General features: G+C 41.7%; 1 protein-coding gene across 2 annotated transcripts in view; it reads right to left on the reverse strand.

The window, feature by feature from the left end:
* LOC142152309 (chloride anion exchanger-like) overlaps nt 1-26,820 on the reverse strand; it is a 141,307-nt gene that overhangs the window by 34,089 nt on the left and 80,398 nt on the right. For both annotated transcript variants that reach the window (XM_075208821.1, XM_075208822.1), the window contains 5 exons: nt 22,159-22,367; nt 13,222-13,361; nt 10,231-10,341; nt 9,883-10,055; nt 8,386-8,550 (listed from right to left, as the gene is read on the reverse strand). In XM_075208821.1, the coding sequence (XP_075064922.1) occupies nt 8,386-8,550; nt 9,883-10,055; nt 10,231-10,341; nt 13,222-13,361; nt 22,159-22,313 (744 nt within the window). In that variant the 5' untranslated portion in view covers nt 22,314-22,367. The remainder of the gene's footprint in view (nt 1-8,385; nt 8,551-9,882; nt 10,056-10,230; nt 10,342-13,221; nt 13,362-22,158; nt 22,368-26,820) is intronic.

Here is a 26,820-nt window from a genome sequence, read left to right on the forward strand (position 1 = left end):
ACTGTCGCTACCTGGAATCTGCTGTCTATCTGCTGCAGATTATCTACCCACCTGACCCAGTCTCCTGCTTGCTGCTACCCGGAACTCCGTGTACACCTCCCACAGATCTTCCTTTCTGCACTCTTCACTGTGCCCCGCTGAGTACCTACCTGGAGGGCTGCGACGTGTGGGGCAGAAGCCACTAAGCCCAAACTCTCTTGTGGGGTCACTGGTAAAAACTTTCTGTCCCATTAGACTCTGTGCCTCCCTGTAGGTGGCGCTGAACCAAGCAGGCTCTAGCATCTCACAGATAACTGTTGACCATGACAGCTACATACTAGCTCATCAGGATTGTCATATCATAGTCAAGTCATCATGATACTCTTGGACACTCAGATGCTGGGATTGTTTGATTGTCAGATTAGGTTCAGGGGGAATTTCCAGTTTGAAAAGAATCTCCTGTTCTTGATTTGCTATTTTGTCAAAGTGAATTGAGTGGACTGCTAATACCTAGATTTAAAATGAGAAATCCCAATGGTATTTATAATTATGTTGACAAAGTATTCTTTGTGATTGCACGGAGCTCCCTTCAGTTTTAGGTAGTGGAAGAGGCTTGATCCTGGAAAATTTTAATTTGTATGTCCCGTAAGTCAATGGTGGAACTGTGCCTGATAGCAGAAAGGATGCTTTCTTTATTCATAATGTACTGTAAGTGGAGAATGATGTCCCTTGTACTTTGCACATCTGTTTGCTTGGCTCTGAGCTCTTCCTTCCATGAGGAGCTCATTGTCAAGCAGGTCCAACAAAATATGTTTAAGGAGTTCTTTTAGAAAGACCAGAAGAGAGGAAGTAGAAACTAACTCCAGGACATAATGTATTCTTAAATTATTTCTGCAAGACCTGTTTTCCAGGTCTTCCTGTTCTTCTTGAGTGCTTAATTTCAGAACATAATGTTGCTAGCTCTCTATTAAACCCCACTTGGGAGCAGTTAATCTGCCTTGGCCTCTAAAGATCTAGTGCCTAAAGAGGCTATTTCAGATTTCCTTAATAGTCTTCTTTAACTCCTTTTGAAATGTTGCTTTAATACCATTAACCAAATTAGCAATAATGGCTTTGCTGTTGGGATCAAGTTTCATTTCTGGTGATGAAGTAGGACTGAAGGATCCAGTCTGATCAGAGTTGTGCGAGGTGGTCAATTATTTCTTGTGGGACATATAAATGTAGAGGATACTTGCTAACAAAATTGAGGGAATGACGGAATGGTGGAGTGGGGAAAGTAGTGGACCCAAAAAATGTATAAATAAACAGGCTGCAAAAAGGTTGTCTCTGTGCAGTTGATTATGATATACTTGTTCCAAAGTTCCAGAAACTACCCAGATTCTCTGTAAGTTGCAATTGCAGGATTTATGTTAAACAACACAATGCTAGTTATTTTTACAGGTGACTTTAAGCTCACCAAATTCACAGCCTGGGAGCTACAATAATATGTCCACTGGGCACCTGGAAGGCTTAGGTTTTTAAACCTAGGCTTCTGCTAGTTAAAATAGAAATTTCTGCACTTTATTCCTAAAGGGGATTAGGAAATTTAAGTTCTTGTCCCTGTCTCTGAACAGGATTCTTGCCTGGCTAGGATACCAGGAGCACAGGCCCCAAAATGGAAGTCCATCATGTTGTCTTGCCACATCTAGTGGAGGGAAAGAGAGTCCTAACTAGATACCCAACACTTGGTAACTATCCTTTAATTATATTAAGATGCACTGAGAAGGTCACTGCCCTCCTCCTTCCATTAGTCCTATACCGTTACCTCCCCCAGAACCCCCTGTCTCCCACACTCACTCCCTATTCACCAAAATCTCAATGCTTTTCTAATCCTTAAAAAATTGTTCATATTTTCTAAAACCTTAATTCTTAATCCTCTGCTGACCATTTATTTAGCCATTTTAAGACACTTAAAATGACTAAATAAAAGTACCAAAATAAGAGTATCAAAGTCTAACACGTTAGACTTTGGTACTCTTATTCTTACTTATATGGTTTTATATTTACAAATCATATACACTGTTATATGTTCTTGCTTTATGACTGATCAACCAAAATTAACAATTCTAAAAATAAATAAATAACAAATTCCTAATTGCAGGGATGATCTATGGCTGTCTTTGAAAGAAGGTGCTTTGCTTGCCCTTTATTTGATGACTGTGTTGGATGTCTTCTTTCCATGTTACCATGGTATGTTGGTGGTGAGATCAGGAAAGCCTGCCTCTGTAGAATTCCGATTGGTTACTCCAGAGTCTTCTAGCAAGGGGACTGTCAGCTGAAGTTGCCGAGACGCTGCAGGGTAGTCAATGATGTGGGGAAAGGACATTGGTTTTCGTTAAGAAGATCCAGGTCTTCTACGTGTGCTATAAGACATATCATATGGTGCCACTGGGTGGCAGTGAAACGGGCTGCTGGTCTGCTTGGACAAAAGTTAGCATATCACGGGGAACCCTGCAAAAAAAATCCATATATGGTTGCAGGTTCTTGCATTCTCGATGGTGTTTCTTAGTCATGGGCTAGAAGGGGAGAGGCCAAAGTCTGCTGATGCCCAGATGGTGAGTAGGCGTCCCCCATTGCTGAGATCCATGGCTAAAGTAGGCAATAAAAGTATGGAGAAAATTCCCTCTTTATATAAAGGAGAGCTGGTGCAAATTAGGTGGGTTTGGCAAAAAGAGGAGACTGTGTTTATAAGGACCAATGGCAAAAAGTGTCTCTTCGGCTCCACTACTAAGCCATGTCCCTTGACTGGATATTTTAGTTTATTATACAATGCCCTGTGTTTCAATGCTTGGGAGCTGTTACTCTATCACAAGTCTGTTCAAAATGTGGGATTGATATCATAGTGAAAGCTTTTTCAGGAGTCCAAGAAAACATACAGTATGTTTGGGTCATGGGGTATTGAATAGCTTATGGGGTTATAAATTAAGCATACATTTTGAAGCCATAAAGCCACAGCATGACCATATAAGGTGCAAGAAAGTTGAATAATTGAAGAGCTCTTACAATAATCATTAGATAAATTGGGACAAAGTTTATACAACATTGCTGCAGTGTACTATACCCTGTATAATTCATGTACTTATGAAAAATGATCAGAGGCAGGAGAATACCTTACATCAGTGTTAGCTAACCTGTGACACTCCAGCTGTTGTGAAACTACAAGTTTGCACCTGCTACAGGTCAAGTGTAAGTGACGGATGATAGTGATAATTTCTAATCTGTGGGCGCTATTTAGATTGTCATTTAGATTCTAAACAGAAAGCACAGGAAACGACACTGCTGACTGCTTACTGAAAAGAGGTAGGTGAAACTTTCACATGAGCTTCTCAGTAGGAACAAAGCATGGCATATGTGTTATATATGAACACATATGCTTGTAGTACAATATTCTGTGAATGAATGATGCGGCTGCAGTGAGTACTACGCAATGTGACAGCCCCTGCACAGACCGCAAAGGTTGTCTCCATCGCATCTTGGTAGCAGCTTCAGATCACTGTGTCATGTGACCGCAGTAGTCACATGGTATACAGTGTAGGCGGGCTGATGGAACTCTGTGGTAGTCAGTGTTCAGGAGCCTCTTCATTTCTTTCTGTTAATGAAGTCACTAGTGTAGAAAAAGGTAAGAGGAAGGGGTACTGTTTTGGGGGAGCTAGCGTGTGTGAAGGGGGGCATGTGCGATTGAAGCATGCAGGGCATAGGGGGACATGTGTAGCTAAAGGTGCTGGGGGCAGAGGGGGGCATGTGTGGCTAATGGTGCTGGGGCAAAGGGGGACATGTGTGGCTAATGGTGCTGGGGCAGAGGGGGGACATGTGTGGCTAATGGTGCTGGGGGCCAGAGAGGGACATGTGTGGCTAATGGTGCTGGGGGCAGAGAGGGACATGTGTGGCTAATGGTGCTGGTGGCAAAGGGGGACATGTGTGGCTAAAGGTGCTGGTGGCAGAGGGGGACATGTGTGGCTAATGATGCTGTGGGCAGAGGGGGGCATGTGTGGCTGATGGTGCTGGGGGCAGAGAGGGCGTGTATGGCTAATGGTGCTGGGGGCAGATTGGGGCATGTGTGGCTGAAGGTGCTAGGGGCAGAGGGAGGGCATGTGTGGCTAATGATGCTGGGGGCAGATATGTGTGGCTAATGGTGCTGGGGCAGAGGGGGCATGTGTGGCTGAAGGTGCTGGTGGCAGAGTGGGACATGTGTGGCTAATGGTGCTGTGGGCAGAGGGGGCGTGTGTGGCTAATGGTGCTGGGGCAGAGGGGGGCATGTGTGGCTGACGGTGCTGGGGGCAGAGGGGGCATGTGTGCAGGGCCGGTGCTAGGGTTTGCGGCGCCCTAGGCAAAATTTTGCCGCCGCCGCGCCCACCGTGCCCGCACCCCCGCCCCCCCCCCGAACACACTAAATAAAAAAAGAATTTGATTTTTTCTTACCTTATCTTCCTCTAGCTAAATGCTGAGAGGGGAGGGGGACGTCGGGAAAAACTTCAGAGGTGCCGCCGGACAGACTATCACATGATCACTGACGTCAGTCAGTGATCATGTGTGAGATGCGCCGCAGACATTGAAAAACAGCGGCGGCACCCCGCCGCCGCTGCACTACGTTCCCGAGCCGCTGAACCGCTGACTAGATTAGAAAATCTAGTCAGCGGCGCCCTGCAGGTCCCGGCGCCCTAGGCAACTGCCTAAGGTTGCCTAATGGGAGCGCCGGGCCTGCATGTGTGGCTAATGATGCTGGGGGCAGACATGTGTGGCTAAAGGTGCTGGGCAGAGGGGGGACATGTGTGGCTAATGGTGCTAGGCAGAGGTGGGGATGTGTGTCTAAAGCATGTGGTCATAAAGGGGGGGCCTAATTATAAAATGTGGGTGATATTGATTTGATTTGATTGATATTAAATATTGATTTAATGCCAGGGATTGTTGAAGTTTTCTAAATTTAATGTACCCATTTATTTATTTTTACAAAATAGGACCTCCAAGGATCCAGAGCTAAAGTAACCAGCAGCCACAAGTGGTGACAGTGACAAGAACAGGTAGGAGAGAGCAGGACAGAACCTTAATCCAGCTCTGGGCCTGGGCATAAATATATATATATGGATTAAGCAACACAAATAGCCTCTTTGTACATAGATAAATATATTTTGTACCAAAATCCACCCTTTAAGGATGGGCCGCTACTTATGGGCCAGTGCTGTGTGCTTGCCCCCCGGGCTAAAGTCTGCCAGCCCTCCCCTGAAAATAATTGAGCCTAAAGGTCACACAATAATCACAGAATGCTACACAGCCATAATCATTTTTAACAAATTAAAACAGGCTGCAATGTAAGTTTGCATATTTTTACATTGCTCTATTTATGAAAGATATTGATCTTGGTCATCCCATGCCTTTGACAAAAGTTTGGAAATATTGAAGGAAGGTGGTCATTTTAAAAGGGTAGAAGGTGGGCAGGTTACAAATTTATGCAGAGAACAATGTAATGAAATATATAAAAATTGTGTTCACTTACCATTTTTTCACCTCAGTCAAAGACCTCCAAATTAGAGCCACGGCAGTGACCTGCTCTGTGATGTGTTCAAATATGCATTATTTTTCTGGGTGGATAGCAGGGTCCAGTTAATTCACCACCAGCTGCATGAAGATATTAACCTCGCGTTTGAGTAAAATTAGGTTTGCCGCTGCTTGCTGGGGGTAGAATCTCTTTGGCCAGATCTCTCTTCCTCAGCAGAATGTCGACATATATACACTGGCAATATCACCAATATTAAAAAGTCAAAACAGACTATCAATAGCTCTTCAGCCTGGATCACAAAATGGCAGGATGCTACTACTGCTCCTCCAGCTTTATATAGTCTGCAGAAATGTTTTCATCTGTCATTGGTTGTGTTTGAAGGCCCAGGTGTTGGAACGTCCCTATCTGCCTGGATACAGATTATTAAATGATATACGGTCATCCAATCCTTCAAAGATAGGTGAGAAATCTGTCATTTTAGATCCAGTATAGGAGGGATCCGCGACTGATGTGCATATGGCCACAAATGGCCTAAGAGCCAATCATTGAGGAGAATGTTGAAAAGTCTCATTCATTTGCAAACATAAGAGCGAGCAGCTTTATGAGGGTTGAGCTCTATGCCCTAACACGCACTATGGACAGAATACTGGATCCTTCTCCTCGTTACATCAGTAACGAGGAAACAAATGCAGCATATGGGGCTGCAAAAGTTTTCCTGCGCTGTAAAAATGCCAGAAGGCAAACAATTGTGCAACTCCAGCGACACTGGAGTAATTTGAGGAGGCGCCAACGCAGCTTCTTGCAGAATTGAGGAGAGATATTGTAAGATGTACGTTTACAATTAATAAAACATTTTTTTCCACCAGAGAAGATTATAGTTATATCTGCCCCATTACAAAGCAATATGGCTTGCAGTAACCTTCACTGGACAATATACAAGGCATGCTATGTAATAGTGATATTTCTGAATTGTTATGTTTTAAATATAAACCTCCCAGGTCAAGTCCATATGAAAGTGGTGTAGTGGGGTGTTTATTTGACCAAAGATGGTCCATGTGTGTATTGAGTATATCACTTAGCAGCCTAAGATTATCTGTATGTATCTATGTATATGTGAGATAGAGACAGCATTTATTCAAAAATTAATTTGTCATATTTATTCCAACAGAACACTTTCGTTGCCCCTACTTATGCCGCCAATCTCAATTGACGAGGGATGCAGGCCAGGAGGAGGCCCAGCAGGAATCAGCCCTTTCAAAAATCCCCAACCAATCCCTTTCCCCACTTTCCATACAGGAAGAGTCCAGGGCTCAATCCTGGGTCATAGTGGAGGAGCCCCCTGGAGGAAAGAGTCCATAAAGGACCCCTGGTGAAGGAAGCAGGGGGCCATTCTAGGCCCATGCAGAAAGTATATAAGTATCTGTATTTTATAATCTAGTCTAATATTATTTACTTTGTTTTGCAGCATAAAAATGTAGTGCTCAGAAAGCCTTTTTTCCTTAATGTGTCCTTAATGCTAGACCTAGGCAAACCTTGCCATATCACAAGTGTCTGAAATCCCTGGCCTAATAAGTGTTTATTGCCAAGCAATCACCCGCCCCCCTCCAATATATCTGCATGTGCCTCCAAAAATGTAGTCCTCTGGCTACTACTATGTAGTATTATAAATATAACTACAAATATTATGAACGATTCCAGAGAGTTTCACTTTATGTACCGCCTCTGAACTCTGCTGAGCTGGGAAAACAAAGTACACCTATAGAGCTATGTTTTGTATTCAAAATGTCATAATATTGCAATTGTAAATTCACCAGCACATGAATTAGTAAAAATATTAAAAAAACAAATGCAAATGCAAAAATATTGTTTTCTATGAACCGTTAAAGAGATTGTTTTTTAATTTATTTATAAGTGTTTGGTATTTAAAAGAGTTGATTGATTGCTTGTTTTTTAAAATTCTTCAAAAAAAGATGTTTATAAAAAAATTATTGGTTTATGAAAAATTTGTGTGTGGGTGTGTTTATTTGTGTTAATAAAATGTGTACTAATGTACATAAGTACCTTTGAAGTATGTTGTATATGGTTTTCAAATCAGGCACTATCATACAGAAAATATATATACAGCATCATACAAATGTTTAATAAAGTGTATGATAATTATAAAAAAAAAATATAAGTGCAAGTAGGGAATTGCACGACTGTACGTTGCCAGTGGATTGGCAATACAAATGCATGTCGTGCATAAATGTACATCTGCCGATGAATTGGATAGAGGGACAAATAAAAGAAAGTAGTGTGCAAGTTTGTACATCGCATTAGTGAGTTTCTCCCATATACATCAGGGAACATATTGCCTCCACACTCGACCTTTAATACAGTCGGCACTTACAACTGCCCTGTAGCTGGTGCGAATGATATGGCTGAAATCAAGTATACTTACTATAAACGCATCTGCGTCCCGATACTCTTGACATGCCCTTACTGTACACCTACTTTAGCCTACCCCTTACCGCCCCTGTTCCGCCCGTCCCCACCCCTGTTCCACTCCTGAAACTGTTTGCAGTCATAAGTGTTTGCATTTGAAAATTAATTGCATGCAATTGCGTTCTTGGTGTAGGGTCCGTTTCTGAGCATGCGTAGAGCTATTTCACGGAAGATACACTACACAAATGGACATACGTCTGAACATGAATCAGACCCTTTATGTGTAATATGGAAATGAGAATCACTAAGTGAAAAGGTTAAAATAATGTGCTGCACTAAGTGCAGAATTTTTCATTATATGAGTAGGCTTGACGTGATACCATGAAGCTCTCTTGGTAAATGTATGATTCAGAACAAGAAACATATATGTATATACAGAAATTACTTACATAAAAGTTTGAAAGTGGCCCATTAAATGATGGGGTTTTAACGCCAAAAACATATTTTAGCTGCGACACCACGACTTCAATGGCAGCTGCTGTTGTGAAACCATTAATTAAGGGCTCTGACAAATAGATGACTATGAAGCCAACCCGAAGGAGTCCCAATGCTAACTGGAAAAAACAAGAATGTCAGAATGTTATTAGTGTTGCATTATCATGTAATAGAAATACAGACATACAGTATATTGGCAAAACGACCAGCAAGCACATTATCCGTGTTAGGAATAAAACATTAATGCATGCCTCCCAACATGGAATAAGGACAAAATAAGCCCTGATCCGCACAAACTCCACCAAGAAGATTCCACTTTCCACCTAGAAATGCCCACTTTGTGGATAAACTCTTCCTTGTTCTGTAAAGTCCATCACTTGAATGGCCCTTGAATTGGGACAGTTGGTATTGTATGTTTTGAAGTTAAACTTTGCCTTATGTTTATTGAATTTACAATACTTTACTTTTTCAACTGCTATTGCTGGATTATTATTATAAGTGTTTAGTTCATTTTCAGTAAAGTAGTACTCCGTAACATGACTACTTTCCTATTTCAACATTTAATGCATGGCACATGTATTAAATGTTGAAATAGGCAATGCATGGCCTGTTAATTCTTTGATCTATATTATAAACTCGGCACCACATGAGGTGTGTATTAAAGGGGCACACCTTACAAAAAGGATTTTTCCCTGACTCTCTGCTTCCCAACAAGTAATAACAAGGGTCTCTACATGCCAAAAGTATGCGGACACCCGAACATCACATACATATGTGCTTGTTGAACATCCCATTCCTAAACAATTTCCAATAATATAGAGTTCGATAGTCATTCCACTATGTTTTGGAACATGGCTATGGGAATTCACATCCATTCAGCCACGAGAGCATTAGTGACGTTGGACACGAATGTTAGGCCTGGCTTGCAGTCTGTTGTGTTTCAATTCATCCCAAAAGTGTTCGGTGGGGTTGAGGTTAGGGCTTTGTGCAGGCCAGTCAAATTCTTCTACACCAAATCAAGGAAACAAGTTTTTGATGGACCTCGCTGTGTGTACGGTGTCATGCTGAAGCAGGAAAGGGCCTTCCCCAAACTGTTACTAAAGTGTTGGAAGAACATAATTCTCTAGAAAGACATTGTATGCTATAGCATAATGTATTCCTTTGACTGGAACTAAGGGGCCCTGGTCAAAACATGAAAAGGTCCTAGACCATCATTCCTGCTCCACCAAACTTTTACAGTTGGCAGTACACATCTGGATAGGAAGTGTTCTGCCAAAACCAAATTTATGCATCAGATTGCCATATGTTGCCAAAGAGTGCTTAGTTATTATAGAGAACGTGTTTCAATACCCCTACATTAGTAGTTGTGTGGAAGGTATTTTAGGATATTAAATTAATTTTGCAAGGAGTTCCTCTTTAAAAAATAACCCAGTTCTTTGATATATACTGACCTGAATAATTCCAACCAGGACAGTTACTGATGCCGCCACGATTATTCGTTGGTCATTTAGCAATTGTTCAGCAGTGGCGTTGGTAATAGTAGAGTTTCCACTGCCCATGGTGTCACCAGGTACAAGAGTAGCCACTACGGAGCCAATCATCAGGCTTACAACAGGAAACGGCCCTACAAAAATGATTACTTTAAATAAATAAGTGTGTGTGTTGTGTGTGTTGTGTGTGTTTGTGTGTGTGTGTGTGTGTGTGTGTGTGTGTGTGTGTGTGTGTATGTGTGTGTGTGTGTGTGTGTATCCAATAATAGCCATCACATCTCAGCAAAATATGTTTTGAATATAACTTACCAGCAGATAAATGTTTGGAAGTTCCAAAGAAAAAATAGACCACAACGGGGAAAAAAGCTGTGTATAATCCATAGCCAGGGGAAACATTGGCAAGAAGAGCATATGCCAAACCTGAAACATACAGAGTAACTATATTGTTTTAAAAATATTACATGTTAGAAAAGCTCTATGAATAAAAAAAAAAATCTAATTTTTAAGGAAACATTTTCTGAAGTCATGCACCTATTCTTGTTTTCTTGAGATGGGAAGCACATATGGCTCAACATTTGCTCTTCCTGAAGAGAGGAGCTTGGCAGATCATGGCGTTCCTAGCAGGGGAGGGCTGGCAAATTTTAGCCCAGGGGGCAAGAATCGACTCCACAGCCTATTACGAACATTTTAATGGAAAAAAAATGCAGGTTGCCCAGTGATTCAGCCCAAAGCAGCCCACTATGGGACCGGCTCAGGGGGAAAATATCCCCTTGCCTCCCTGGCCAGCCTGCTCCTGGTTCCTAGCTATCTGCAATACAGGAACACATCTCATTATGCACTCAAATGCACTAATTTTGCTGGGCAATATATTTAAATTAACTTCATGGGGGTTTTTGTTGAGTTTCTTGGGAGGTGTTCCTGAAATGGTTGTCTGTCTTTTAGACACTCTAAAAGGACCTGTAATCAGCCAAAAATTTTAATAGTTCACCCTTAAGGTATTGTATATAGGAAAGTGTATTTTAGGTGTGATTGTACCAACATTAGATGCTACAAATGTGACTCATGAAAAGAGTGCCAACGTTCCCTTACTCTCACGACAGTATTTTAGAAGAAAAGTGAAAAGTTCAACTTTTAAGTGATTGTTTCTGAAGTGGTAATAGTCAGGAATTTCAAGTCCAGTTTTTACTTTTTTCAGCATGCGCATTTCCATTTTAGCGCACAATCCAGCATGGTTGTCCACAGTTATTTCCTGGGTGCGCCTCCCAAAGCAGAAAATGTGTGTTCACTGATATATCAGTGAGGTTGGTACAGGTGCATTCTCATATTTTGCCATTAATAAAAGATTTTATTGTGTATGTCCAAGGTCACGGACATAAACTTACCCACCCAAGATTCCTGTTCATTGATCTGAGTGAATAAATGCAGTAATTAAATTGGCTGGGATTATTACCATTATTATTATTATTATTAGTAGTATTATTATTGTTTATAGGGTACTACAAAATTCAGCAGCGCCGTATAGAACAGCAGTAAAATAAGAGTAAATTTAACACCAGTAAAATTACATGATATATGTGGGTAAACATAACACAAGTAGCATGACAGAACAAGGGTAAACATAACACAAGGAGCATAATGTAATATAACTAGGTTGACAGTACCAGTAGCATTACAAAAGGCAATTCATGATAACATGGGTAGCAGATAGCAGGTAGCATAGTGGGTATTTGTGTGGCAGAGGGCATAAAAGGGGCATAATACTGTAAAGCAGGAGGAGGATAGCATGAAGAGGAGAGGGTTGGAAACAAGAGGGTATTGGGGGCAGGAAAAAATAGGAAGGCAATGCTCGGGAGTGCTTACATTCTAATGGCTGTAATGTCCCAGTAGCAGTCTTACCATTAAATAATCATAAAAACATGCATACTAATAAATAGGATATGATAAAAAGATTTGTCTCTAAGCTTTACTTGGTGGGGTTACAATACTTACGTACATATACTCATCAGCCACAACATTAAAACCACTGAGAATTGAAGTTAGTAACATTGATTATAATGTTACAATGCCACCTGTCAAAGGTTGGGATATAGTAGACATCAAGTGAAAAGTCAGTTTTTGAAGTTGATGTGTTGTAAGAAGGAAAAATGGGCAAGTGTAAGTATCTGAGCAACCTTGACAAGGACCAAATTGTGATGGTTAGACGACTGGGTCAGAGCATCTCCAAAACGGCAGGTCTTGCAAGATGTTCCCGATATGCAGTGATTAGTAACAACCAAAGGTGGTCCAAGGAAGGACAACCGATGAACTAGCTATATGGTCACAAGCCCATTTATGCACGTGGGGAGCGAAGGCTAGCCCTGTCTGGTTCAATCCCACAGAAGAGTTACTGTATCACAAATTGCTGAAGGTAATACGGGCTATGATAGAAAGGTGTTAGAACACAGAGTGCATAGCCACAGACCAGTCGGATTACCCATGCTGACCCCTGTCTGGGAGACATTGGGTCCTGGCATTCATGTGAATGTTGACATGTACCACCTACCTAAACATTGTTGCAGACCAAGGACAGCCCTTCATGCAATGGTATTCACTGATGGCAGTGATCTTTTTCAGCAGAATAATGCACCCTGCCATACTGCAAAACTTTTTCAGGCATGGTTTAAGGAACATGACGAAGGAATTTTTTGTTGTCTGTGGAATTTGTTGCCTTCAAATTCCACAGATCTCCATCCAATCAAACATCTGTGGGTTGTGCTGGAAAAACAAGTCCGAGCCATGGAGTCCCCACCTTTGAGGACTTAAAGGATTTGCAGCTCACATATTGGTGCCAGATACCACAGGACACGTTCATGGGTCAGAGCTGATTTGGTTTCAGTAGGAGGGCCTACACAGGTGGTTTTAATGTTGTGGCTGATCGGTGTATATATCATACTTGCCAACTCTCCCGGAATGTCCGGGAGACTCCCGCATTTTGTGAGAGTCTCCCGGACTCCCGAGCGAGTGTGGCAATCTCCAGAATTCTGCCCACTTCACTAGGAAGTGCCCCACTTCCTAGTGAAGTGGGCAGAATTAGATCCCAAATGCCGCGATTCCCGGTGAATCGCGGCATTTGGCCCCGCCCCCCGCTGTCAAATGACGTGTTTGCGTCATGATGTCACAGGGGGCGGGCCCAAAAGGACACGATTTTGGCCGTCCCGTCCCCCTCACGCCCCCCTCCACTGGCTGGCTCCCGTAAGTGAGCTGAAGAAAGTCGACAAGTATGGTATATATTAGCTATTGAAAATCACACTGTGAACACACCTTGCAGCACGGCCACAAGCCCTGTGGTAACGCCAGAAATGATGTCACTGAGAATCCACTCCTTGAATCGGTAAGTGGAAAGCCAGGAAATAACAGGGAAAAAAGATAAGGCAATTCTTTTTACTTTCTTTGAGGAACAACTGCAATGAAAGGAAAAATCATTCATGTTTGCTTTGCACACAACAGTGATCTTAGACTCTAGTGCAATACAAACAGATATTGTATTAAGTGAGAATTATCAACAAAATATATTCTTTTAGTGTTAGTTAATATATTAGAAATTATTGTATACTAAATTTATTTTATAAAAATAATAATAAATAGTTTTACTTTATAAAATCAATATAATTTTGAGAACATTTAGATTGTTGTTTTCCTGCTAACTCTACATTATTATGTTTCAATTATTCTTAGTGGGGGCATTTACAAATGGCAGGCACGGTGCAAAAATGTGTATCTTTTTTTAAAACAGAGGGCCACATTGTTTCAACATATCACGCTTTCTGTTACCAAATTATTTTCCTTGGTCTTAGCATGTGTGCCAGTGGCGCACGCAGGGGAGGGGGGGAGGTTTCTGGGTCTCCGCTAACGATATGCCCCCCATAGCGGCACTGTACTATACAGCACCGCCGTGGACGCTTCCAGCAGCTCTCTTGGTTTTCTTTTTTTTTTGTTTCGGTGGGGGGAACCCTAACAATCCTGCATGCGCCCCTGTGTGCCCATTCTTATGGAGACCATTATGGAAACACCCATTCAGGAAAATCTGAGATTGCAGTCCCCAAACTATGACTTTTGCATACATGAATAGATTCCTTTCAGTTTAAAACAATTTCAATTTTGTGTTTATTCTATCTTTAAGTGAACAACATATTTGTCATTAGATAACCAGGTTTCTTTTACTTTTTTGGGCCAAAAAGTTTTAAAAAATTACTATATATAGCATATATAGAGCTATAATTAATGCAGCCACACATTACCAGTATACATTGCAGAGCCAATTGTTGTGGCCAACATACAGCAGCGCACAGCACATTGTCAGGTGACCACTAGACAATGCATTCAACTCAGAGCCCCAGAACTGATTTTAGATTAAAAAAAAAAAAAAAAAGGACACCTACACAGATCAAGGGTGGTGTGACTTATTGCTAGATCTGTACAGAATAAACTATCTCATCCATATAAACAGAATAAATACAGATACTGGGAATTAGGGAAAACATACAAAACAAACAAAGTAGTACACAGCAGAACTCATTTAGGTGCTTACTATACAATTCAAACCCAAAGCTATGGTGGCTACTATAGGTATACTATATTGGTGGCCATAGAATACTATATTATGTCTCTAATGGTTACTATATAATACAGACCATTATAAAATATATCTACCTCTTTTTGTACCCACAGTCATTTCATAAAAATACAGTCAGTGATATCAGTGAGATATCTCTCCATAACTGATGTTACTGAAAAACCAGTAGGTGGGAAAACTGTCTGTCATTCTTAGAAATCTTGGAACACAGGGTTGAAATTCTGAGAAAAGGGGGCCTATTTTAGAATCCTAGAAAAACATGCAGATATCACTGACTTGAAATACACTCAATTACATTGCTTTAGCAGGGGTTTACTGAGGTGCCTATAATGTAAAAAAAAAATCACTGCACATTCTGGTTACCCTTTTTAATACATGCAAAAATGCCCACTTTGGGGATAAACTCTGCCTTGTTTTGTAAAGCCCACCACTTGAACGGCCCTTGAATTGGGAGTTGGTATTTTATGTTTTGGTGTTAAACAGGAGGACAAGGGAGACTTGTCCAAATGCAGGCAGCAGCTGAATAGCAAATAGTCTGTGGCGGGTACGTTACCACTGATGAGCAGAGCAAGCTTGTCCAGGTGCAGGTATGCAGCGGAATGGCAAGCAGTCTATAGCGGGTACGTTTACCACAGAAGAGCAGATAAGGCTTGTCCAGGTGTAGGCATGCAGCGGAGTAGAGGTAGTCTGTAGCGGGCAAGTTTACCACGGATGAGCAGAGAGGACTTGTCCACAGCAAAACCGATCACACGAGCAGAACACAGGAAACACCTAGGAGTCTCCAGGGAATGAGAACCAAGAACAGGCAACGATACTAAGGACACAGGTGCCTTAAATAGTGAGTGGTGATTGATTCACCAATAGGATTAAAAGCAAGGTTTTAAGTTCAAGAGTCCTGCACATGCGCAATCCAGTCAAGATGGCGGACGGCCGCGGCTTAGGACAGGCGCTGGCAGGAAGGAGAGAGAGCCACGTACCAGACCAGAGGCACTAACCGTCCGGTGAGTGACAGTACCCCCCCTTTTAAAGGTGGGCACAGAACACTTGAAACCGGGTTTGCCCGGATATTTGGAATAAAATTTCTTTAGAAGAGCTGGAGCATTGAGATCTTCTGGGCGGATCCAAGAGCGCTCCTTAGGGCCAAAACCCTTCCAATGCACCAGGAAGCGAAGGATTCCACGAGAGATTTTGGCATCCAGTATATGGGTAATCTCAAACTCCTCCTCTTGATGAGCTTGAACTGGGCGAGGTACTGAAGGAGGAACCGAGAATCGGTTGATGATGAGAGGCTTGAGTAATGAAACGTGGAAGGCATTGGAGATCCGAAGGTTCTTTGGTAATAACAACTTGAAACACACGGGATTAATCACTTGAGTGATTTTATATGGACCGATATAACGTGGGGCAAACTTCATGGAAGGAACCTTCAGGCGAATATTCCTGGTAGAAAGCCATACGCGGTCTCCAATTTTGAGTGGTGGAATTGCTCGCCTCTTTTTGTCAGCAAATTTATATCTGGAAGATGCCTTCTTCAGGGAGGTTTTAACCTGAGACCAGATAGTTTTAAATCTCTGGCATAAATTCTCCACAGCAGGAACTTGGGTGGGAGGGAGGGTTAGGAAATTCTGGGAGAGACGGATGGTGAACGTATACCACAAAGAAAGGTGTTTTCGAAGATGACTCGTGATACATATTATTGTGGGCGAATTCAGCCCATGGAAGCAAGTCTACCCAATTGTCCTGGTTGGCTGAGGAAAACATTCTTATGAAAGTCTCTAAATCCTGGTTGACTCTCTCGGTCTGCCCATTCGACTGAGGATGGTATGATGATGATAAGTGACAAAGTCCATACTTATATGGGTCCATGGTTTGGAAGGAATAGGTAGTGGTTGGAGTAGGCCCGCCGGAGTTCTACGGGAGGTTTTAAATTGGGAACAAATGTCACAAGCAGCCACAAATTCTTTGACATCTTTGCTAATGGAGGGCCACCAATAGCTCCAAGAGAGAATCTCTAGTGTTTTTTGTTCTCCAGAATGTCCACTGAAACGAGAGGAGTGATACCACGACAAAATCTTTTTACGCAGAGGTGGTGGCACAAGGGTTTTCCAAAATGGTAATACATTGGTGGAAGAAGTGGCCAAACTCACAGATTTAGGATCCAATATAGGACGGTCAAAACAATATTCAACGTCAGCGGAAGCAGCAACCGCCCGAGACAATGCATCAGTTTTTTTATTTTTTTAAGCCGGTTTGAAAGTTATGATTAAATCAAAGCGAGAGAAAAAAAGTGACCATCTTGCTTGTCGGGGGTTCATACATTGAGCTGACTGTAAATAGAGAAGATTTTTGTGGTCAGTAAAAATAGTCAAGGGGTGACGAGCCCCTTCCAGTAAATATCTGCACTCCTCTAAAGCCACTTTTATGGCCAATAGCTCTTTATCCCCGATAGTATAGTTCTTCTCGGCAGGTAGAAGAGCTCGGGAGTAGAAAGCACAGGGATGGAATTTCCTTTGTTCTGATCTTTGGGATAGAATGGCCCCTAGTCCAATATTAGAAGCATCTACTTCGAGGAAGAAGGGGAAGGTCACGTCAGGTTGTCGAAGAACAGGAGCGGTGGAGAACGCCTTCTTAAGGAATTGAAATGCTTGAAGTGCCTCAGCCGACCATTGCTTGGTATTGGCGCCCTTACGGGTCAGAGCCACGATTGGGAAGACAATGGGGGGGGGAAACGTTGAATGAAGCGTCGATAATAGTTTGCGAATCCTAAGAAGCGTTGAATCGCCCTGAGAGTAGTTGGCTGGGGCCAAAGCAGCACTGCATTGACTTTCTCCGGATCCATCTCTAGACCAACTCCAGAAACAATATATCCCAAGAATGGAATCTGGGATAATTCAAAGGAACATTTTTCTAACTTGCAGAATAGTAAATTTTTTCGGAGTCTAGAAAGGACCTCTGCCACATGCTGTTGATGGGAGGACAGATCTTGCGAGAAAATCAATATGTCGTCCAGATAGACGACGACACAAACATACAACAGATCCCGGAAGATTTCATTCACGAATCCCTGGAAGACAGCTGGGGCGTTACACAACCCAAAAGGCATGACTAGATATTCATAGTGTCCATCCCTGGTGTTAAAAGCTCTCTTCCATTCGTCTCCGGCCTTGATCCGAATTAAGTTGTAGGCGCCACGAAGATCTAGTTTAGTGAATATTCGAGCTCCCTTGATGCGGTCAAACAGTTCGGTAATAAACGGGATAGGGTAGCGATTTTTGATGGTAATGGCATTAAGGCCTCGATAGTCTATACAAGGTCGTAATGACCCATCCTTCTTCTTAACAAAGAAGAACCCCGCTTCAGCGGGAGAGGTGGATGGCCGAATAAACCCACGATGGAGATTTTCTTTGACATAGTCAGACATCGCCTGAGTCTCTGGTAACGATAGAGGGTATACACGACCCCTAGGAGGGTTCTTGCCAGGTTGTAAGTCTATCGGACAATCCCGTCCAGTGAGTTTACCACGGATGAGCAGAGAGGACTTGTCCACAGCAAAACCGATCACACGAGCAGAACACAGGAAACACCTAGGAGTCTCCAGGGAAAGAGAACCAAGAACAGGCAACGATACTAAGGACACAGGTCCCTTAAATAGTGAGTGGTGATTGATTCACCAATAGGATTAAAAGCAAGGTTTTAAGTTCAAGATTCCTGCACATGCGCAATCCAGTCAAGATGGCGGACGGCCGCGGCTTAGGACAGGCGCTGGCAGGAATGAGAGAGAGCCACGTACCAGACCAGAGGCACTAACCGTCCGGTGATTGACAGTGGGGCAGGGTAGGCAAATATGAAGAGGTGAGTTCCGAGGGAGTGCTTGAAAGACTTTATGTTGGGGGTGAATCTAGTCAGGCAGGACAGAGAGTTCCAAAGGTAGGATGCAGTGCAGGTGAAGTCTTGCGGGTGGACGTTTGAGGTGGAGTTTGGAGAGGAGGACAGGCGAAGGTTATCAGCAAAATGGAGTGAACATACAGGGGAGTATTTCCTAACAAGACTGGAGATGTAGGAGGGGGAGGTGTTAAAGGTTTTTAGGTTAAGGTAAGCAGCTTGAATTGCATTTTGGATTGAAGTTAGCCAATAGATGGCTTTGCAGAGATTCACAGCAGAAGAGGAACATCGGGAGAGTAAACTTAGATGTGATGTCGCATTCAGAACAAAGTTTAGAGTGGACAGACACCTCTCAGACAGGCCAGAGAGAAGGAGACTGCAGTAATTAAGGTGGGAGATTACAAGAGTCTGATCAGTGTTAACCTTGGTACTGTTGTAAATGTGAAGACAACAGGATTGTGTGAGTGACTGGATGAGGGAAGCAAAGTTGAGGTAGGAGTCAACGATGACCCCTAGATAGTGTTCAAGGAGAGGGATATGTTATAAATTTTGAGATCAAAAGTAGAGAATGTGACAACTGGAGCTGGAAATATTACAAGCTCGGTTTTGGATATGTTGAGTTTGAGGTAGCGTTTAGCCATCCAAATAAAAGTCACAGAATGTCAGTCAGACACGTGGGAGAGGAAAGAAAAAGAGAGGTCAGGGATGGAATACCAGAGAAAAATACCTTTCATGTCATCTCACCGGAGCCCTCCATTTCATTCACCTCCTTTGAATTCCACTTTATTTGTCTCTTCAACCCCATCCACCTCTGTGTCTTAGTCATCTACCACCCCCCTGTGTTACGGCTAATGGCTATTGACATAAACTTCCTGAACAGGAGACAGAGGTATTCGCCTATAGCAGCCACCTGCTCCCAGGTCTTAACTCTTAGTGTAGTGGAAGCTTATATGCAATACTGTAGCGGGTGGCCAAGACAGACGCGGATAGTCAGGAGCAGTCAGGGGTCCATAGCAAGTAGAAAAATCAGGGACAGGCCAATTGGTCATGGCTGGCAGCAAGCAGGGATATCCAATAACAAAGCCAGAAGTCAGGGCAATCAGAATACAAACAGGGTCCAGAAACAAGTCAGGGGTCACAACAAGAGTCAATCAGAAGTTGAGCAGTGTATCCACAGATACACAGAGTAGGTCAGCAAATGCACAGCAGGGTGGCTAAGCCCTCTCTGCCTTAAATACTAGAATGAACCAATCAGGAACCAGGACACCATGTCTGCAATTAGCCACAGGAGGCTAATAATTAATTAATTCTTATTGTGCACGCATCCCTAATGCTGGGACGCGGCACTGATTCAAAGAGTGTCCCGGCCATTGCCCTGGTGACAGCCAGGACAAGGAAGCAGTGATGTCCCGGTCATCATGACGACGGCCGGGACATGGCCTGCAAGCAAACAACGAGCCGCCATAACTCAAGACACCACAGCGGCTTGTAACACCCTGGTCCTCCTTCCCAATTTCTTAATAATTTTGCTGCCTGGCTTCCCACTACCATGCCTCAGACCTCCACTCCATCATCCTAGGTGACTTTAACATCCAAATTAACAACCTCACAGACTCAGCATACATCAAAATTTTTGCCCTTTCTTCTTCCTTTGGCCTCTCACAATGGACCTCTTCCCCCACCCACTGTCTCGGTCACTCCCTTGACCTTGTTTTCTCCTATCAATGTGCTCTTTCTGGCTTTTCCAACTCTCCCTTTCCGCTCTCTGATCACCATTTCCTCTCCTTCACTCTTTCCTCATTTCCTGCACATACAAGGCCCTCTCCAACTCCACTGCTCCCTACATCTCCAACCTCATCTCTATACATATTCCCTCCCACCCTCTCTGGTCGGCCAATGACTGTCGCCTTTTCTCCCCTCTGGTAACCACAGGTCACTCCCTTATTCAAGATTTCTTCCTTGCTGCCCCCCACCATTGGAATGATCTCCCTCGTTCAAACTATCCCCTAGCCTGTATAACTTCAAACGGACATTGAAACCTGTTTAGAAAAGCATTCCAGTCCTCTTCTTATCCATTCCACCATCTTGCTTCTTGTCCCCAGATCCCCTTACATTAGCTCACCCCATGTGTCAATCATTTGTTTGCCCCGTTCCTTTTAGATTGTAAGCTCTAGTGAGGAGGACCCTCTTCCGTCCTATTCTCATTACCTATAATTTTTTTTCCAGGCTATTAGTAGCTGTGTTGTTAGTGAGATGTAGTGTTATTTGTTTACTGTATTGGACTGTTATACCATGTACTGTCTTGTTGTATGCCCTCTGTACGGCACTGCAGACCTCATGTGCCACCTTATAAATAAATATTAATAGCAATAATAATAATAATAATATAAAAATAATAATAATAATAATAGTAATAATAAAAATAATAATAATAATAATAATAATAATGTAGATTAGTGTGTCATGCATTTATTATTGCTCAATTGTACCCATGTCTATTGTGGAATTTTCCTGTATGCCTGCAATTTGTTCTGTTAGTCATATCCATGCATTTATTAATCTGCTCAATTGTACCCATGTGCTGTTATTATGCTTACTTTTTTATGGGTCTTTATTGTCAGTTATGTCAGGCGCAAAGAAAATTGTGGCATTACATAAATAAACATTGATTATTATGATGAAATATGTCCCTCTATAGATCCCCTTTACCTGGCTGAATTTTAATAGCAGGTGATGAAGTGCAGAATCATATATAGGTAAATTAAATGCTTTTTGAAAATATGATTTTTGGCTTTGTTAATATCACATGACAATAGATACAAAACGTTATACACTTGACTGCACCTATTTATAGTATACCAATAATCTAAAACCGTTTATACAGGATGGAGGTTGAAGGTCACATTGAGTTATCAGTAGTAAATACCAGGTTGGTCTCCACATGTTTACTGAGTGAAGAATTCCAAAGGTTAATGTGTTTAAGTTCCAAGTGATCTATATCATTGTAGTGGATTTAAAGCCAGCTCTGGACCGTTATAAGTCATTGGGTTTATGCTTGAACATTCCTTATTATGAAATACAGAAATTGTTTCTTGCTGAAACAGCTCCATTTCACACTACTAATGACCTATCCATATATATTATCTGTGCTTGCTGAAAACAACTTTTTACAGTAGTTATGCTTAATCAAAATCTCCATTTTACACTACAGTGCCTCTCCATGTACATGTTTGTAGAAATCCCCTCTCTAATTAACACTAATCAAACTTGCTCAAATAATTGTTTTTTTATTTTCCAGTAGCAAAGCTTGCTGAAAGCCACTCTTCTTTTTAACATTAGAAATTCTTGCTGAAAATACTGTATATCTTTATATTACACTTACAGTTCTTGTTGAAAGTAACTCATTAATACAAGCGGCGATTGCCAAGAACAACTGTCCATGAAATGAACATCATGCTAAATGCAATACATAAATAAAATGATCATGTAAAAATCATAAATGTAATAAAATATAGATGAGTTTTTGAATGCAGGTAGTGTAATCACATCACAGCAGCATCTTTGCAAATTAGAGATCTAAGATGCCCTAGGAATATTATGATACATGACAGTTAGAAACAATGAAGGTGTGAATGGTTCAATGTCAGTTCTCTTATGAGTTATTTCACAAAATAAAATTCAGCATTTGTTTCTAAAAAGGTTCTGACTGAAAGCATTGAGTCATAAAGCCAACTTGTACTTACCTACATGACCGTTTGAGGTGGTCCACTACTGTGGTGTGATGTCTATCCAATATTTCATGGTCAGCACTGAAAGAATCCTCAGAATAAATAGGTCTTCTCACCAAGTATTTATGTTCCACAGAATCTGCCATTATGTCCCGTCTGGAAATGGACATTTATATATTCTTGTGCTAAGAAGTTAAAAATATTTTAAGGAGGGTCAGGGTCTCCTGAAAATTAGAAACATAAACATATTAATGGTACCAAGCTAAAAATGCAATTAGATAGGTGAAAGCAAAACATCATGATTTCTTTTCTAATGTTTATTCCACTAATATATAGGTATACATTAATTAACGTTCATTTAACAGATCATTCATTCTGTCAAGTATCAAATAATTAAACAACGCTTAAACTACTTTTGTAGATAACTTAAGTTTGCTCATACTCAATCTGATTAAATTAAACATATCTTTTAAATAAGAAGAACATTTAACTGTATTCCTACAATACAACAGCATCCACTTGATCATTTATTTGCATTATTTAGAAAAATGTAATCATGAATGATATGAATATTTACAAAACAATATTATTGCAGTATATCTTCATTATTTGAACAATAATTTGACTATTAAAGAAATGCATAAAGCACTGTTAATCCAATTTATACTCTGGTGTACAGTACATAAAAATTCTAATTATACAGCCAAAAAGTATTCTTGATATTATAATAATGTTACTCTATTATGTTTGCTACATTTTTATGCTATTTTCTCTAAACTCTTAATCCCTACGTTCTGTTTTCTAAATAATTTTCTCACTTTGATTTGTGTTTCTTACCTATCATTGAAATCCAAAAAATATACAGGCTATTAATAAATAGTATCCAAAGGCAATATAAGATCCTGTTAGAAAATGTGGTTCCAGAAAAGTAACATGTTTCCTCTATTTGTAGCATTTCATGTACTCTGGTAGGTGTTCATGCTGTCTGTAGTAATGATTAACCTTAATTAACTATTTAACATAGGAGAAGATTTTGTAACCTTTGAGACTACGATCAATTGAAGCAATATTGATAAGACAGTCCTGGAATATTTCTTATTTAAGTAATAAAAAGTTATTGTTTCACTATATTCCGCTATGAGTCTTCCTGACAAAGTTTTCATTGTGTAACATATGTTAATGCGTCTACCAGTATTTGCCACTCCGTTAGTTTTTTCTTTATGTCTTATATTAATGCGCATATTTATTTCATGTATTTAATTATTTGATTCCTATTGCACTGTATGAGCCGGTTTCCTTTTGTATGATATAAAATGTTAAAGTTAAGCGCTCTCTCCAATAGCACTGCAGCTCCTATATTAGATGGCAAAGATAAAGGCAGAAAAAGGAGCGCAAATAACTGCAGATATAATGGCAAACAAAGGAGAGAAAAACATAGATCAAAAGTGGCAATGTTTACACTCCTTTGCAAAAAGGAGTGTATAAAGATGCAGTCAGTTCAACGCCTTTCATCCACTGGGAACTTCGTCAAGAATTCGTCTTAATTAAGAAGAATGAATAAAAAGCCCTTCTAACAATGCAGGAGTATTCTTGACAAAGTCCCCAGTGGATGAAACGCGTTGAACTGACTGCATCTTTTTGACCTATCCAGCACATCATAGTAACAGGAACCGCTGCCGAGAGAAGCTGCACAAACATCGTCAAAAACATACAGGATACGTGTCCACTGTTAAGTTTCGGAGGAACAACCTGGACACATCACCTCCTGGCCTCATGGAGACATCGAGAGGTAGGGTAAGCGGTAGTGAGGTTGAGGGAGAGGTTTGCTGGACACACGCGCTGGACTGCTCACAATTGCAAAGGAGTGTAAACATTGCCACTTTTGATCTATGTTTTTCTCTCCTTTGTTTGTCATTATATCCGCAGCTATTTGCGCTCCTTTTTCTGCTTTTTTCCTTTTGTATGATAATGGGAAGATTCAATTAGCGTGATAGGTGCATTTTGCTCACACAGCAACCCACATACCAAAATCTTTTTTTTTCACATACACTCTTTTTCTTTTATCCTACAATTGTTTATAGCCCATTTGTTGATTTTATTTAAAATGTTAATTGGTTTATTTTATTAATTATTTAATAAAGTATTTTGTAGGTTTTTTTGTAAATTATATTAGCACTGCAAAACTGAAAGAGAAAATCAGAGGATAACCGAGGAAGAACTGAACACCCAAATAAAGAAGCCCCTAAAGAATGACATTGAGAACAGTGATAGAAGGAAAATAAAAAGTGACACAAGAAATCGAAGGACACAGGATATGCAGCAGAGCACTGATGTTCACTGACAAGATAACGCCCTCATTAGATATGGCCTGCGATTGTATGATTCCATCCTTGGGAACAAGGTGCAATTTACCTCTTATAAGGCCAAGCAATGCGGCGTGCGGCAAACAATTGAAGTTATAGTCCGTTGTACAAGGCCAGACTGCGCATGCTCAGAACTGGAAAATCTAGGAGTGAAAAAGGCACTTACTACAGCCTACAATTTAGTGGAGTGAACAGGGTGGGGAAAGAGCGGATTCACGTAGGAAATGTACAGTAAGGGCATTCCAATACAGACATGTCCACATCAACCTTCAGTGCGCTGAGAAGTGTGCTAGACTTCAGCCATATCTTCAGCTCTAGCAAGGGGCCTGGCTTAAGTGCTTTTGCCGGAACTGACAAAATACAGTGGAATAAATTTTAAAGAAAAAATAACAAACAAAAAAAAAAACCGCGTGCCCCCTTCAGAACTGATTAACCCTAGTGCTGCCAGCCTAGGTTGTTAGTAGCAATGTTGGGTGGACAAAAAGCATGGGGTCCCCCCAATTTTTATACAACCAGCACTAGACTGTTGGCACTATAGCAGGGGATCCCACAGTGTGAGCTCCCCCCACCGTAATGACAAACTAGCTCCATGCTGACCAACACAAGAGTTTACAATAATAAGGACACCATTCTGTGTTAGTGCACTTCAGGTCCCAGCTAGCCCAGGCTGCCATTAACAGTTTGGGCATGCTGGTGCTTGTAGTACTAAATTTGGCATAGCTGAACCGTTGTACGGGACTTTACACAAACAAGAGGCTCTGTGGTTACAGAGCCAGATGCTTTTAAATGTGTGATGCTAATTTGACACCACAGACTCATCAGAGCACTGTCTGAGTGTTCCAATGAGCCCGACAATCCAGTGCTCAGAGAGAAAGTATATTCACTTCCTGCCTGAGCAGCAAGGAGCATGTAGCGGAACGGCAGAATGGTTGTCACATCTAGAGGTAAGAGGGAAATTAGACAGACAAGTAGGTACAAGGAATGAGACAGGCATGGAGGGAGCAACAATGAGAGAGACATGGAGGGTGCATAAATGAGAGACATATAAGGGGGCAGCAAAGAGTTAAAAAAAGGATGATGGCAATGAGAACGTGCACCAGCCTGTCCAGCTTTTCTTTTCTAACTGCTATGTATGCAAGTTGAATGTGTAATGCCCCCTCTGGTGTTGTTATTCACACCTCTCAATAACTGACTGTATGGCGCCAGCACTAGGACCATTAGGAGAACACCAGGAACAGTTGCTTAGATGGTATGAGCTGAGGAGAAGTGTTTAATAACCAGGGACACAGAACAAAGGTGATTCCCGGGTAAATTTGGGAGAGGGTCAGCTTTCACGAAGGACCAATGTACATCATAATTGAGAGAATATGTGTGAAATGGGACAGATTTGAGTCAACAATACCTCAGAGCATGGCTGCATATAAAGAGGGGAAGGAGTCCCCACGTTCAGAGAGCCACAAGAAGAGGAAGGAGTCCCCATAATAATAAAGAAGAGCCCCATAGAGAGAAAAACAGGGACCCCAATAAGTAAGGGGGGCTATTGCCATAGCAGTGGAGCCAATTATCAATGGAGCAATGAGGATATGCCACATAGATTCCCCATGTACAGAGAGAAGAGAACTTGTAAAGAGACCTTATGGATAAGGTTGCTGCAAGGTGCAGTGTAGCAGTATATAATATGATCCAGAGGGACAGAGAAGACACCAGAGAGGGTGTTACAGCACAAGGGTTAAATGAAGAGGCTGCAAGAGGACACTAGTGAGGGTGTCAGATCTACAAAGTAAGGCTGAGAGTGCACCGGACAGAAAGGGTGTCAAAACCTGTGCAAATTCAAGAGAGTGTGAGAATCCCAGGAGGGGCAAAGAGAGCACATCAAGCATGCGTTATAGCCCAGGCCACCATCCATGGGGCATATGGGGTACTTTTGTAAGTGGCTCAGATTGCCCGGGGCAGACAGTCTGTGAATGGGAGGCAGTTCACGTTTATGATCATAGGCGCCACAAATCTGTTAATGGAAGAGCCTGGGGTGAAAACATGTGGGGAGTCTCCGCAGGAGAGAGCCTATCTCAGCCCCATCCGCATAGTTAAAGGGGAGTTCATGACAGGCCTGGTGACTTCACAATTATATATTTCCGCCTCCTTACACTAACTGAAAAAGAAGTAAGCAACAGTGATCTTGTCATCTCCAGTATATCTCTAAGTGACTGTTCACAAACAGTCTATTGGGCATGTAAGGGCATGTTAGGAGATCTGAATGCATGTGGGAGGTTTGATGAGCATGTAATGGGTGTGTGTGAAGTTCTGATGCGCATGT

Source organism: Mixophyes fleayi, chromosome 4 (assembly GCF_038048845.1).
Source record: "Mixophyes fleayi isolate aMixFle1 chromosome 4, aMixFle1.hap1, whole genome shotgun sequence".
NCBI classification, from domain to species: Eukaryota; Metazoa; Chordata; class Amphibia; order Anura; family Limnodynastidae; genus Mixophyes; species Mixophyes fleayi.